At 39.4% G+C, this 15,788-nt stretch overlaps 1 protein-coding gene across 1 annotated transcript in view; it reads left to right on the top strand.

Annotated features, from left to right (window-relative positions):
- The window catches only part of RIGI (RNA sensor RIG-I), a 73,049-nt gene that overhangs the window by 31,051 nt on the left and 26,210 nt on the right, over positions 1-15,788 (top strand). The window contains 9 exon segments of the mRNA XM_017872309.1: positions 3,856-4,037; positions 5,283-5,430; positions 6,396-6,515; positions 8,361-8,468; positions 8,869-9,022; positions 9,540-9,798; positions 10,112-10,274; positions 12,442-12,546; positions 14,708-14,865. Of these exon segments, the coding sequence (XP_017727798.1) occupies positions 3,856-4,037; positions 5,283-5,430; positions 6,396-6,515; positions 8,361-8,468; positions 8,869-9,022; positions 9,540-9,798; positions 10,112-10,274; positions 12,442-12,546; positions 14,708-14,865 (1,397 nt within the window).

Raw genomic sequence — 15,788 nt, 5'->3', positions numbered from 1 at the left:
AAAAATTTTTTTGAAGGGGGAAAATTTTTTTTTTTTTTTTTTTTTTTTTTTTTGAGACAGAGTCTCACTCTGTTGCCCGGGTTGGATGGAATGCAGTGGTGCGATCTCGGCTCACTGCAAGCTCTGCCTCCTGGGTTCACACCATTCTCCTGCCTCAGCCTCCCGAGTAGCTGGGACTACAGGTGCTTGCCACCACACCCAGCTAATTTTTTGTATTTTTAGTAGAGATGGGGTTTCACTGTGTTAACCAGGATGATCTCAATCTCCTGACCTCGTGATCTGCCTGCCTTGGCCTCCCAAAGTGCTGGGATTACAGGCGTGAGCCACCATGCCCGGCCAGTGGCAGAATCTTGTATGTAGAAAACCCTAAAGATTTTAGAAAAACTATTAGAACTAATTCAGAAAAGTTTCAGGACACAAAAGCAACACCCCAGAATTAGTCACATGTCTATGTATTGACAAATAATCCAAAAAAGAAATTAAGGTAACAATTCCATTTATATAATAGCATCAAAAAGATTAAAATACTTAGGAAGAAACCTAACCAAGGAGATAAAAGATTCATACCCTGAAAACAACAAAATACTGCTGAAAGAATGAAAGATAACACAAATAAATGGAAAGACATCCCCATTCATGAATTAAAGACTTAAGATGCCTATACTACCAAAAGTGAACTGCAGATTCAATGCAATCCCTACCAAAATCCCAATGGCTTTTTTTTTTTGTAGAAACAGAAAAATGTATCCAAAATTTATAGAGAATCTCAAGGTATCTCGAATAGGTAAAATTTTGATATTGAAGAATAAACCAGGAGGCCTCACCTCTCCTGATTTCAAAACACATTAAAAATCTTTAGCAATCAAAATGTTGTGGCACTGGCATAAAGACAGAGAAATAGTCCAAAAGAGCACCCAGAAATAAATTCTCAAGTATGTGGTCAAAGATACCAAGACCACTCAATGGGGAAAGGACAGTCTCTTCAGCAAATGTTGTTGGGAAAACTGGATATCCATATGCAAAATAATGAATTTTGACACTTATACCATGTATTACAGTTCTCCAGAGAAACAAAAGCAATAGGATATATTTGCGTGTATATATGATGAGATATGTATACACATTGTTACTTACATGTATATTTTTGGAATCGGCTCACGTGATTATGGAGGCTGAGATTGTCCCATGATCTGCTGTCCACAATCTGGAGAATCAGAAGAGCAGTTGGTGTAATTCAGAGTCTGAAGGCCTGAGAACCAGGACCTCTGATGTCCAAGGGCAAGAGAAATGATGAGCTCAAGAAAAGAGAATTTGCCCTTCTTCTCCCTTTTTGTTCTCTTTTGGTCTTTAATGGATTGAATGATGTCTGCACACATCAGTGAGGGTGAATTTCTTTATTCAGTCTGATTCAAGTGATAATCTGTTTTGAAAGCACCGTTACAGACACACCCAAAAATAATGTTTTACCAGCTATCTGGGCATCCCTTCGCCCAGTCAAGCTGACACAGAAAATTAACCATCACACACTTTATACAAAAATCAACTCAAAATGCATTAAAGACCTAAATATAAGACCTAAAACTGTTAAAACTCCTAGAAGAAAGCATAGGAGAAAAAATTCATGACATTGGGATTGGCAATGATTTCTTGGACATGATATCAGAAGCATAGGCAGCAAAAGTGAAAAAAATAGACAAATGGGACTATATGAAACTTACCTGCCTCAAAGGACATAATAGGGTGAAAAGTCAGCCCATGGAATGAGAGAAAATGTTTGCAAATCATATACCTGATAAGGGGTTAATATGTAGACTATATCAAGGACTCCTGCAACTCAAAGACAAAAAAATCAAATTAAAAAGTAGGCAAAGGGACTGGGCGTGGTGGCTCATGCCTGTAATCCCAGCACTTTGGGAGGCTGAGGGAGGTGGATCACCTGAGGTCAGGAGTTCAAGACCAGCCTGGCCAACATGACAAACCCCTGTCTCTAATAAAAATACAAATAGCCGGGTGTGGTGGCATACGCCTGTAGTCCCAGCTACTCAGAAGGCTGAGGCAGGAGAATAACTTGAACTCGGGAGGTGCAGGTTGCAGCGAGCCGAGATCATGCCACTGTGCTCCAGCCTGGGTGACAGAGCGAGACTCCATCTCAAAAAAAAAAAAAAAAAAAAGCAAAGGACTTGAATAGACATTTATCCAAATATGGTATGCAAATGGCTAATGAGTATATGGAAAGATACTCAACATCAGTAATCATCAGAGAAATTCAAAGCCATTATGTGATATCACATCACCCCCATTACAATGGTTTCTATAAAAATAAAAACAGAAAATAATGCGTATAGTTGAGGATGTGGAGAAACTGCAACCCTGTGCCTGATTGGTAGGATTGTAAAATGGTGTAACAGCCATGGAAAATAGTATGGCAGTCCCTCAAAAAACTGAAAATGTATAACACCATATGATCCAGCAATTCTGCTTCTGGTGTATTTCCAAAATAATTGAAAGCAGGGTATTGATGAGATATTTGCACATCCATGTTGATAGTAGCGTTATTCATGATCACTTACAAGGTAGAAGCAACTCAAATGTCCATCAGTGATGAATGGATCAACAAAATGTGATATACACATACAATGGAATATTATTCCGCCTTAAAAAAAAAAAAAGAAAAGGAAATCCTGGCACATGGCACTGTGCTGAGTGGAGTAAGTCAGTCACAAAAAGACAAATATTATATTTTGCCACCTATATAAATCATCTAAAGTAGTCGGATTCATAGAAACAGAAAAAGTGGGCCAGGCGCGGTGGCTCAAGCCTGTAATCCCAGCACTTTGGGAGGCCGAGACGCGCGGATCACGAGGTCAGGAGATGGAGACCATCCTGGCTAACACGGTGAAACCCCGTCTCTACTAAAAAACACAAAAAACTAGCCGGGCGAGGTGGCAGGCGCCTACTGTAGTCCCAGCTACTCGGGAGGCTGAGGCAAGAGAATGGCGTGAACCCGGGAGGCGGAGCTTGCGGTGAGCTGAGATCTGGCCACTGCACTCCAGCCTGGGTGGAGTCTCAAAAAAAAAAAAAAAAAAGAGAAACAGAAAGAGTGGTGGTTACCGGGAGCAGGGGTGAGGAGAAAAAAAGGAATAGTTGTTTTATAGAGTTTTAGATTTGCAAGGTGAAAAAGGTCTGGATTTTGTTTTATAACAAAATGAATTTAACACGACTGAACTGTACATTTAAAATAGTTAAGATGGTAAATGTTTTATCTGTTTTTTACTACAATTTTAAAAAAGAATGAGGTTGAACATCTTATGTATGTTTTTTGGCCATTAGTATTTTTTTCTGAACTTTCTAAATATGATTTTTAAATAAATGTCTTTTAAAGGCATGTGGAATAATATTAAGTAAATTTCCCATTTACTTAATATTATCTTAGAAAAATTAGAAAGAAAGTTCCTTGGGGTCAGGAATTAAGGTTTATATTTCTTTTTGCCTTCTTTACTGTTTTCCACTGAGAAGATACATAATAAACCTGTTGACTCTTTAAAGACAAATCAGGGATTGTAGGTGAAGTCCATGGGGCACTTTGTAAGAAAGATTTTATACTGAGATGAAAATGTAAGACTTCAAAGTTGTCCTTAGTACTTTTTCCCAATAGATAATAGATATTGCTAGAAGGCCTAAAGCGCTGGGTGACTAAAATGAATACTGTTTTCTTTTGAAAATCAATGACAATTGGGGTAATTTACAGATAGTTTTGAATTCTACCACCATACATTCAAACACGATTTCTATGATACTCATCTCAAAGTATTTTCAGTTGGTTTCAAAAGTCCACATTTTTTTCATTCTTTTCAGGTTATTCTGGACTTTATGAAGCCATTGAAAGTTGGGATTTCAAAAAAATTGAAAAGTTGGAGGAGTATAGATTACTTTTAAAACGTTTACAACCAGAATTTAAAACCAGAATTATTCCAACAGATATCCTTTCTGATCTGTCTGAATGTTTAATTAATCAGGAATGTGAAGAAATTCTACAGGTAAGTTAATATAAAGTGCTAAAATTGGGGAAATAATAATCACATGGGAGGTGTCTTCTGTTTTCTATACTGTTTTAGACCTGAGAAAGATCACTGAAACCCACAAAAGTACTCATAGAATAGTACCTTTTTTTTTTGTTTTTTTTTGAGATGGAGTCTCGCTCTGTCACCGAGGCTGGAGTGCAATGGCACGATCTCGGTTCACTGCACCCTCTGCCTCCTGGGTTCAAGTGATTCTCCTGCCTCAGCCTCCTGAGTAGCTGGGATTATAGGTGCGCGCTACCATGCCCAGCTAATTTTTGTATTTTTAGTAGAGATGGGGTTTCACCATGTTGATCAGGCTGGTCTCGAACTCCTGACCTCGTGATACACCCGCCTCGGCCTCTCAAAGTGCTGGGATTACAGGTGTGAGCCACCACGCCCAGCCAGAATAGTACTTTTAATGTGAACTGAGTAATTTTTATGTCACAAAGTTTTTTTGAAGTTTGCCCTATTTTCAGTTAAAATCACCATAGTCTGTGAACAGTGTTTTATGCAAATTTAAATTGAACAGATGAGCAGATGAGAAAGGGCTACAGACTCTAGCAGTTAAGTGTTTAGACTCTGAACACAGATGAATTTCGTTAGAATCATAGCTCAACCACTTACTAGCGGTATGATCTTGGGCAAGTTACTTAGTTTCTCTGAATATCTGTTTCCTTGTGTGTAAAATGGAAATAATAATGGTACCTTATTAATATAGTACTTTTATAAGGGTAATGAGATATGTAAATGAGATAATATATATAAAGTACTCATGTATGTCTTGCACAGAGTATGTGAACAATAAGCTTTAGTTATTATGATTAGTAAAAGTCATACAAATTCCTCAACCCTGAAAAAAAAATTGTTAGTATTTTGTTATCTGTTTCCACATATTGCTATATGCCAATATACCCATGTTGGGAATGGTTGTCAAATGATTCTTTTCCTCATATTGCTGATGAGGATAGGTGTAAGAACTCAGAGGCGATGAGAAGGCTTGGCTTGACACAGTGACATCTAGTGTAAAGGAAAGGATGAAGGAAAAAGTATCTTAAAAGATGTGTTGGACGGGGGAAAAACTGTCATGAATATGACCCATTGAACCGTAATGTACAATGGCTTTAAATCAGATAGTACGTGAACTGACATTTCTTCAGTCAAAACTGATAGAGGGAAAGCTTTTGAGATAATTGATCAATAAACTACAGTTGCTTTGCTTAGATTTGCTCCACTAAGGGGATGATGGCAGGTGCAGAGAAATTGGTGGAATGCCTTCTCAGATCAGACAAGGAGAACTGGCCCAAAACTTTGAAACTTGCTTTGGAGAGAGAGAGGAACAAGTTCAGTGAACTGTGGACTGTAGAGAACGGTAAGACACTGTACCCTCCTTACAGCTCTACTTAGGGCTTCACTCATTCCAACTGGTCTCTCACATCCTATCAGAGGCGTTTTCCCCTCAGAGAGCCAGAGCTACATCTCTAGTGCGAAACCAGCAGGAAGCTGCATTCTGGGAGGGAGGCAGTTACTTGCCTACAAAATTAGTTTGGTTGCATATGACCCCTAAAAATGGACTGGGGAAAACCACTCTCATCCAGAATTAGTCCATCTGGCCCAAACGATTTGGGGAAGGCAGAATCCAAATTCCCAGTCTAAGTTTAGATTATCAGAGAAATAGCTTGAGAATTCTAGAGTTAAAGGTTCAAACTCCAGGACTTACCCCCTTTTAAGAGTAGATTTCTTGATAGACATCGCCTGGTTCTCTTACTGGAAGCCATCTGGAACTGAATCCGACGAGTGAAAGAATTGGTTGTGGTTAAGTGTCTGAACCATCATTTGGTTTCTTGAAGCTGACACTCAGAGCATTGTTTCAAAGGCTGAGTTTGGTAAACATCTGAATATCTGGTCTTAGCTTTCCTAGGCTTCTTTGGATCCTAAGTTGTTTCAGAAACTGTCTGTATAAATACACATCTGATTTACTGGGTCAAGAGTCATTCAGAAATGTCTGCTAAATCATGCTTCTTTTTTTTTTTTTTTTTTTTTTTTTTTTGGTGCATACGAATCCCTTGGAGGTCTTGTTAAAGTGTGGATTCTGATTCAGTAGGGCAATGCGTTCCACACTTTGAGTAATATAGCTCTAAATTACACTGGAGGCCAACTCCAAATTGAGATTTGAAACTCAGAGTGATTCTTTTAACTGTTTTAAAAGGTGAAGGGGAGTGGTTGTGAGAAATTTTAATAGAAGTTAAAAATCTTAGTGTTATGACCTTTTTGTGGAGCTTTCACCATCAACACTATAATCAGATTATGTGAAGATGCTTTTTTGGTCTTACAAAGGTATAAAAGATGTTGAAACAGAAGATCTCGAGGATAAGATGGAAACTTCTGACATACAGATTTTCTACCAAGAAGATCCAGAATGCCAGAATCTTAGTGAGAATTCATGTCCACCTTCAGGTACCCGGCATTGTTTGTTCTTTTCCATAATGGTGCTCTTCTGGTGTTTGGTGTGGTACCCAAAGTCACAGCCTTGTGAAAAGGTTTGTAAGGAAAATTAAGAAAGAAAAGAGAATTTATGTTACAATAGATACTTTTTCTATATTTGGAATGCCATTCTCTTCTTCCAGTTCTTCCACTATCTTTTTTTCTTCTTTTTACTATATTTTTTTCTTCTTTTACCACTAAGAAAGTATGTGCATGTCTGTGGTGGAAATGCGAATAGAGTCTTCACCAAAACCTGATGTCTATGAATTCCCAAATCAGCCTTGCTTTCTAAAGAAATACTACTTCTATTTCTGAGCCACTTGCTCAATTTCCTTTTAGGACCCCTGGGCTGCCCTGCAAGTTGATGAAGTTAGTGTGCTACCCAAATGTACCCAGCTGAGAATTGAGTAGGGGCTGAGATCCAGCCTGTGCATTTGCCACACAGTGCATTGAGGGGCTGTCCTCCAAGAGAAGCTCCTTCTTCTCATTTACACAGAGGCACTGTGTAAGTTAGCTGTGGCCCTGTGAGGCCCCCATATGCTTCTCAAAGCATATTTTCTTGATGGCTTTATGAGACCAGAAAGTTGTATAATATGCCATAATAAAAAATTATTTATAAAAGACTATCAGGAAGGAAATTAGGATTAATAATGAGTGGTGTTAGAAGAAAAATGATATTAGGATAACATCATAAAGAGAAAATGTGCAGATTGCTTCTGCAACTGAATGTTACAAGTATTTTTGTTCTGTTTTGTTGTTGGTCATTTCAGAATAAAATCTGTTACCCCTTGGAAAAAAAAAGAAAAAAAAAACAATAAAATCAATGAATATGAGTTGCTTTGAATTTTCTGACATGTGAAGATTCTTGCATGTCTTTTGTTGTTTTTTGAGATGGAGTCTCTCGCTCTGTTGTTCAGGCTGGAGTGCAGTGGCACAATCTCAACTCACTGCAACCTTGGCCTCCTGGGTTCAAGTGATTCTCCTGCCTCAGTCTCCCAAGTAGCTGGGACCACAGGCATATGCCACCACATCTGGATAATTTTTGTATTTTTTTTGTAGAGATGGGGATTTCACCATATTGGCCAGGCTGTTCTCAAACTCCTGACCTCAAGTGATCCATCCACCTCGGCCTCCCAAGTGCTGGGATTATAGGCATGAGCCACTGCGCCTGGCTCTTACATGTCTTTTGTGTGAGGTTAATTCACTTAACTTTTTAGAAATTCTCCCTTTCTCTAAAATGGGCAGGTTAGACTCAGTAGATAATTTCCAAAGTCTTTGCTAGCTCTTAACATTTTATATGCCTACCTGTTATTGAGATAAAGCCTTTGATTATTTTTTAAAACTTCTGGTTGTGTCGAGAGAAAATATCGTTTGAGAACCTGAAGAACGACAAAGTGTTATTTGCCTTAATATGAAATTGCTTTGAGAATCCAATGTTAACAGTTTGGTTTTCTTCAAATATCTTGGGAGGATTTGTTGCTTTTTTCCATACAGCATTGCCTTTAGTGGACAGGTTGTCTTACCCTGAATTGAGCCATTCTTGCTTTGGTTTCTCTTTGTTAGCCTGCCATGATTTTATAAAAAATAATTCATGTTTTTTTTTTTTTTCCTTCTTGCCATCAATACTTTGTCATTGAGAGAATTCCGTACTTCAAATTAGTGGAAAAGAAAGAGTGGTTACCAAGAGAAAGGATTCTAAACTTTCTCCAGTGAGGCTTTTCTTGCTGGAGTCAGAATTTGTGGACATTAGACTGTAGCTGTTACCGTGATTCCTCAGAGCAGGAACTATTTGGTAATTTTGCTCCTTTTGTATTCCAGAAGTGTCTGATACAAACTTGTACAGCCCATTTAAACCAAGAAATTACCAATTAGAGCTTGCTTTACCTGCTAAGAAAGGAAAAAACACAATAATATGTGCTCCTACAGGTAAGCCTATTGCCATTCCTTACATCGTTTTTCTGTTTGCTTCCTTTTTTTTTTCTTTTGTTGAATACTGGGACAGAATGGGCAAGTTTCAGTTTTTTCCTTATTCCATGTGTCTTTTGAGAAAACTGTCCTACTAATGTCCTTATGTATTTTATGGGACATGAGAAGGTAAGAAAAGTGCCCTCTGTTAGCTTGCTTTTGGGTCTTGGCTGTTTGCATGCACCTAGGAAGTAGCTTGATATTTTTTAGTCATAGTGCAAATCCTGTAACTGTTAACCCATCTAAATTATCAATTAATTAGTCAGCTCAGTGGTATTAGAAGAGCCAAAAATAAATGCCTTTCTAGAGAAATATCTAATATATGAGTTACATGTTTTCTTTTTTCCTTACATGTTAAAAGGTTGTGGAAAAACCCTGGTTTCAATCCTTATATGTGAACATCATCTTAAAAAATTCCCACAAGGACAAAAGGGGAAAGTTGTCTTTTTTGCAAATCAGATCCCACTATATGAACAGCAGGAATCTATATTCTCAAAATACTTTGAAAGACTTGGGTAGGTATAATAGTTGCTTCAATTTCTTTTTCTCCAGCTTTGTGTTAATTGATGTGTTTTCTGTTTGGTTTTGAAAAACAATGATGAAAAATTATATTAGATTCAGCTTTTATATAATCCAGATGTAATTCCTTCATGGATTCAAGTCTTTTTTTGTTAGATGTACCAGAAAGCTTAAACTCCCCTGGTTTGCCCTTGTATGGGGAGTAAATAACTTCAGGGATAAATCTGACGTTTATGGGACACGTTTAACTTCTTTAGTGATTTTATAATTTATTTGATATTATTCTTTTACGTACTCTTTTCTCAGTGACTTAATATATACTACTATAAATTACAACTAACTTGGATTTATTGATCACTTACTATGTGTCAGGCTCTGTGCTAAGGACTTGCCTACAGCTATACTCCTTTTGGACTCAGAATTTAATCAGTTGATGTTCTGAGCTAGCGTTTCATATTTGTGGTTCCTTATTCACATTGTGGTTGGTAATATGGAATTTCTGTCATTTCCCAGGTATAGAGTTACAGGTATTTCTGGAGCAACAGCTGAGAACGTACCGGTGGAACAGATTGTTGAGAACAATGACATCATCATTTTAACCCCGCAGATTCTTGTGAACAACCTTAAAAAGGGAACGATTCCATCACTGTCCGTCTTTACTTTGATGATATTTGATGAATGCCACAACACCAGTAAACAACACCCATACAATATGATCATGTTTAATTATCTAGATCAGAAACTTGGAGGATCTTCAGGCCCACTGCCCCAGGTATCTCCAAAGTCAGGCGAATACTTTGGAAGCGCTATAATCTTCCTAACTCCTATTTTCTTACTCCTGTGGCCACATTGAAGATGTCCTTCTCAAGTCCCGAGTCCATATTGTACAACTCATTATGAATTTTGTTTCCTTTATTCATTTGTTCACTTAGTAAATATGCATTATGTGCCTCCATGTGCCATACACTGTGTGTTAGTAAAAACAAGAAAACAAAAACCGTACTCCAGCAGGAAAGTTGTATGAGGGGTTGTGGAAACATGGTACCATTTCTCAGACATCTCATGATTTTGAATGCTCCTTACAGGTCGTTGGGCTGACTGCCTCTGTTGGTGTTGGGGATGCCAAAGACACAGATGAAGCCTTGGATTATATCTGCAAGCTGTGTGCCTCTCTTGATGCGTCAGTGATAGCAACAGTCAAAGACAACCTGGAGGAACTGGAGCAAGTTGTTTATAAGCCCCAGAAGTGTAAGTTGGATCCAGTAACAAGCCCTTTGAGATTTTGTTCCTCTCTGCTACCTCTAGTTCAGAGCCATCGAGATGAACACTGAACTTTGACTCTTTCTCTGTTTAGTAGAAAATATTTAACCCCAAACTTGAGTAATAGTCACATTTTTAGCCTCTCTAACTGAGCTCCAATCCCAAGCAATGGATGAACCTCAGAAGTGGCCTGTAGAGAGCAAACGTTCTTCCTCTTTGGTTCCAAAAACCTCTTATAAATGTACTAGCAATGCAAAAGAGGTGATGAGAGAATTTAGACATCAGATAGCCAAGAGCTGGGCTCACTCAGCCTTTTCCCATGCTCTGTCCCTGTGTGGTCATCACTGTTTGAATATGTATTTGATCATTTTAGTTGAAATGGAATGATCTGAATTCATTATGTCACTCCTCAAACGATCAGAGATGATTTTTTAATAAGACTAACAACTGTTTATTGATGTTATTATTATGCTAACCCTGCAAGGAAGAGAGGGATACAGAAAATATATATGACTTCACCCTTGCTCTCTGAGTAGTATGTGACTGTATGTCTGAGGTAGAACAAATACACCTGTAATAGGGAGTGGTGTAGATAAGTTCCTTTTTGAAGGCTGCTTGTGAGTAAGGAGTTTGATGTACCCAATCCCAACTTTTCAGTGTCACATATGAATTTCTTTATAATCCGGTTCCTCCTGCCCTCTGATCTTCATCGCCTTCAAATATTCATAAACCCAACCATGTTGCATTCCTCTGGGCTACTCAATCATGCCACGTGCTTTCTCTCTCCAATCTTTTGTCTGTGCTTCCTTTGTACATCACTGCGCTTTTTTTTTCTTTGCCAAGTTGTGATGGAATATATATGACTACTCTTGCTTTCTTCTTTCTTCTTCCTGTATTTATTCTACAACTCTGACTTCCCTGGAAGAATTAGGTGTTACTTTCCTTGTGTTTTGTGACACTTTGCGTGTACAATTTCTTTTTTTTTTTTTTTTTTTGAGACGGAGTCTTGTGCTGTTGCCTAGGCTGGAGTGCAGTGGTGCGATCTCAGCTCACTGCAAGCTCCACCTCCTGGGTTCAAGTGATTCTCCTGCCTCAGGCTCCTGAGTAGCTGGAATTACAAGCATGTGCCACTACACCTGGCTAATTTTTTGTATTTCTAGTAGAGACAGGGTTTCACCATGTTGGCCAGGCTGGTCTTGAGTTCCTGACCTCAAGTGATCCACCCTCCTCGGCCTCCCAAAGTGTTAAGATTACAGGCATGAGCCACCACACCTGGCCATACTTTACATGTACTTCCGTTGGAGAACTGCTATGGTTAGTTAGCCATGTATATTTCTCTCCCTTAAGATCACAGCCCTGTATGGAGCATGAAGTGTGTTCTTTCAACTGTCTATAATCAAAGCATGGCACATTGCAGGCAGTTAATAATTAGGCTGAAATAATACACTGATAAATGGAGGATCAGTGTGAATACCGCTGGGGGCTGTGGCAGGAGGGAGACTGTCAAAGCACAGAGACAGGGTTAGATTGTGGCACTTGCAGAGACATGAGAGATGCCAGCCTCATCAGAGAAGAGGTAACAGGACAGCCACAGTAAGAAGCTGGTTAGGCCGGGTGCAGTGGCTCACACCTGTAATCCTGGCACTTTGGGAGGCCAAGGCGGGTGGATCACCAGCTCAGGAGTTCGAGACCAACCTGGCCAATATAGTGAAGCCCCCATCTCTACTAAAAATACAAAAATTAGCCAGGCGTGGTGGCAGGTGCCTGTAGTTCCATCTACTTGGGAGGCTGAGGCAGAAGAATCACTTGAACCCGGGAGACGGAGGTTGCAGTGAGCTGAGATCGCACCACTGCACTCCAGACTGGGTGACAGACTGAGACTTTGTCTCAATCCAAAAAAAAAAAAAAAAAAGAAGTTAGTTAGACCTACACCATGAAAGACAGATGTTAGAATCAGTACAAGAAGCAACAGGGAGCCATTGCATTTTGAGCATTTGTTTTGTCATCTGGACCACCTGCCAGTGAGCTTGGAACCTTAGGTTTTTCAGAGGAAGTATCAAAGGCAGAAAAAGGTTTTAGAGATATCTACTTTGAACTACAGTCTGTCCTTCCTGAAAATATACTCACTCTTTTTTCTTTTTTTTAATATCTCTAGTTTTCAGGAAAGTGGAATCACGGATTAGCGACAAATTTAAATGCATCATAGCTCAGCTGATGAGGGACACAGAGAGTCTGGCGAAGAGAATCTGCAAAGACCTCGGTGAGATAAATCTCATATTTTGTGTTCTCTCTACTTGGGAATAGCCATTTATTGTTCACTGTGGTCTTTTTGCATTCTCCTTAGTTCAGACAATGTCAAGAGCATATCCAGAGATTGTCTTCCTTGATTATAGGTTATTTAGGAGCCTTATATGTCCTCCTTTATTCTTTCTTTTTTTCCTTTTTAAATCCAAAATAAGTTCATCCAGACACACGCACCTGAAAAATAACCATACTTAAGTCAGTTCATTGCTTTCTCTATCTTCTAAATCAGCTTTCCCTCCTGACTTTCCTGTTTACCTGAATGAAACCCCCATTCCTCTGCTGGCTCAGATATAGACCTAGAGGCAATCACCTAGCACATTTCCCAGCACTAAAGGAGTGTGACTAGCGATTGGCCAGGGGAAGACAGTGAAGGGCCTGGATTTGAATTTTATCCTAAAAACAATGGGGGAAAAAGTGAAGATTTAAAACTGATTAGTGATGTAATAAAGATACCAGTGAATGAGAAGGACCAAAGAGAGGCAGTGGAGATGGACTGGAGAAGGAAGGAGACACATGTGAGATGCTTCTAACTTGAGTGTTATGATTGGATGGCTAACCGGATTCAGGTGGGGATGAGAAAGGGGAGGAAGGGGCTGATTCCCCCCGAGGCGTCTGGCTTAGGCCCCTGTATGAATGCCAGTGGGTGGTCCTGGTACCAGGACTAGAAGCATTGGCAGGTACAAGGTGAGTTTTGAGTTTTAGAGACGTTAAATGTGACGTCTGTAAGACACCTCATGGAGTCTCTCCTTCTCTCACACGTATTTTGCTTTTCTCTCCCCTTTTCTTTCACAATTGCTATTATAACTGTTCTAACAGCCTTCTAGCTGATTTTGCCCACTTCCGCTCTCTTTTCCATTCAACCCCTCATGAACTAGTTAGTCTTCATTAATACATTTTATCATGTCCCTGTCCTGCTTAAAAACCCTTTGCCTACAGGATAATCTTCACGCCTCTAACCTGCAGTCTGAGCTCTGCCTGAACAACCAGGTTCTACTTATCTTTCCAGTGTTATATTCTACTTCTTCCCTACCTGAATCCTTTTGATTTAGCAATTTCCTGAATGTGTTCATGCATATGTTCATTCATTTAGTGCTAAGGAATGTGCCAGGTGATGGGAATACAGCATGAACCCAAAGACACAGCCCCGGGCCTCAGGGCATTTCTAGTCTGATGGTAAGGCCAAAATTAGATAAGTAATAATAATACTAAAGCAGCTGGTGTGGTAGGGATAATAAGGTGTGTTTCAGGGACAGGGAATACCATATGCTAAGGCCAGGATACTAGAAAGAGTATGGGGACTTCCATTAGTCCTGTAGAATGCTGAAAGGAGAATGGCCAGAAATAAGCAAAAGCAAGCAGAGGCCGGAACATGGGGAGGAGCCTGTGAGCTGGAGCAGGATTTTGGCTGCAGGAACCCACTAAAGGCTTTTAAGCAGTGGACTGGTTTCTCATCTGCAATTTTGCAAACTCCCTCTAACCACTGGGTAGAGAATGGGGTAGACGGAACAAGGCAAGAGGAAGGGAGACCAGTTTGGAGGTTGTCATATTATCCAGCAGCACAATGATGTGGTTTGAATTGGGGAAGTAGCAAAGGATGGAGAGATGGTGACGTGAGTTTCTATTTTCTTACTCCTCCCACCTCAGGTGCCTTGCCTTTTTGCAAAAGGCTACTTAAGACTATTTCATGGAGGAATACCCTGTTTGCAGAGAGTAAGAAAGAAAATTAGGCCGGGTGCAGTGGCTCACGCCTGTAATCCCAGCACTTTGGGAGACCAAGGCAGGCAGATCACCTGAGGTCAGGAGTTCAAAACCAGCCTGACAACATGGTGAAACCCTGTCTCTACTAAAAATATAAAAATTAGCCAGGCTTGGTGGCACACGCCTGTAGTCTCAGCTGCTTAGCAGGCTGAGGCAGGAGAATCGCTTGAATCTGGGAAGCGGAGGTTGCGGTGAGCCAAGATCGCACCACTATACTACAGCCTGGGCATCAGAGTGAGACTCTGCCTCAAGAAAAAAAAAAAAAGAAAGAAAAGAAAATGAAACGGTGAGGCCTGTTTATAACCTAAATGACCATATGACACAGTGACAAACTTTTTTTTTTTTTATTTTTTTTACAGAAAACTTTTCTCAAATTCAAAATAGGGAATTTGGAACACAGAAATATGAACAATGGATTGTTACAGTTCAGAAAGCATGCATGGTGTTCCAGATGCCAGACAAAGATGAAGAGAGCAGGATTTGTAAAGCCCTGTTTTTATACACTTCACATTTGCGGGTATGTTCCTCCTTTTAAGAGTCATATTCTGGTCGCAGCACCTACTGGGAGTGGCACCCTGGAAGCCAAGATAACAACTTCTTATCCTGTCCTCAAGAGCTCGCTTAGGAACCTTTCCAGAAAGTTCTTATGAAGCAAACTCCAAAAGTTTTCCCATTCAGCAGCATCTCAGTTTACTTTCTGAAATTTCACATTGCAGGCAACAGGACTGAAATAAAGGCTCAGATTCTATGCCTTGCCTCTAGCATTAACTGACATGGTTGGAAAAAATTGGGTGATGGTGAGAGAACATTATTCCAGATACAAGATCAGTCCGGTGACAGCCATCTTTAAAGCTCAGCAAGTGGAAAGTTCTGTTGCCATGTCTTGAAGCACACATTTCTTCACCTTCGGTGACTCCCCATGCTCAGAAATCCAGGTTCTCTGGCTAACCAAGAAGTTAACGAACTATAGCGACAGCTATCACCTCTGCTTATCCAGCCAGTGAAAATATATTCAAATGCATTCAATTAGCATACATTTGTAGAATTTCAGTTAGCTTGGTTGAACATTTGATGGAGGTGGTCAGGGCCATCATTTTGGAAGATGCAATGAGAATGTAGTAATGGCTTCAGATGTATATAGAAATTAAGTGAAGTGTCGGAATTATGAGGCAGGTTGATGTAGAAGTTGATTTACTTTCATTATTGTTTTTTAATTTTGATATGTGTTTTCACGTAGTTTCTTTTCTAAGGTAAAATTCAATAATCCAAAGTGATGATAATTAATGTTACTAGCTAATTGATTTTTTTTTTTTAACACTATTTGGTTCAAAGATTTTGTTACAGAACTGTTAGAGGCCATTCATTTTTAAAAAGCTAAGTTGGAATAGATTTGAAAAGAAAAGTTTTCTTAAAACTAATTCTTTAAATACAATGAATTGA

Source organism: Rhinopithecus bieti, unplaced genomic scaffold (assembly GCF_001698545.2).
Source record: "Rhinopithecus bieti isolate Rb0 unplaced genomic scaffold, ASM169854v2 scaffold_6113, whole genome shotgun sequence".
Taxonomy (NCBI): Eukaryota; Metazoa; Chordata; class Mammalia; order Primates; family Cercopithecidae; genus Rhinopithecus; species Rhinopithecus bieti.
This window is presented reverse-complemented; position numbering and strand designations above follow the sequence as displayed.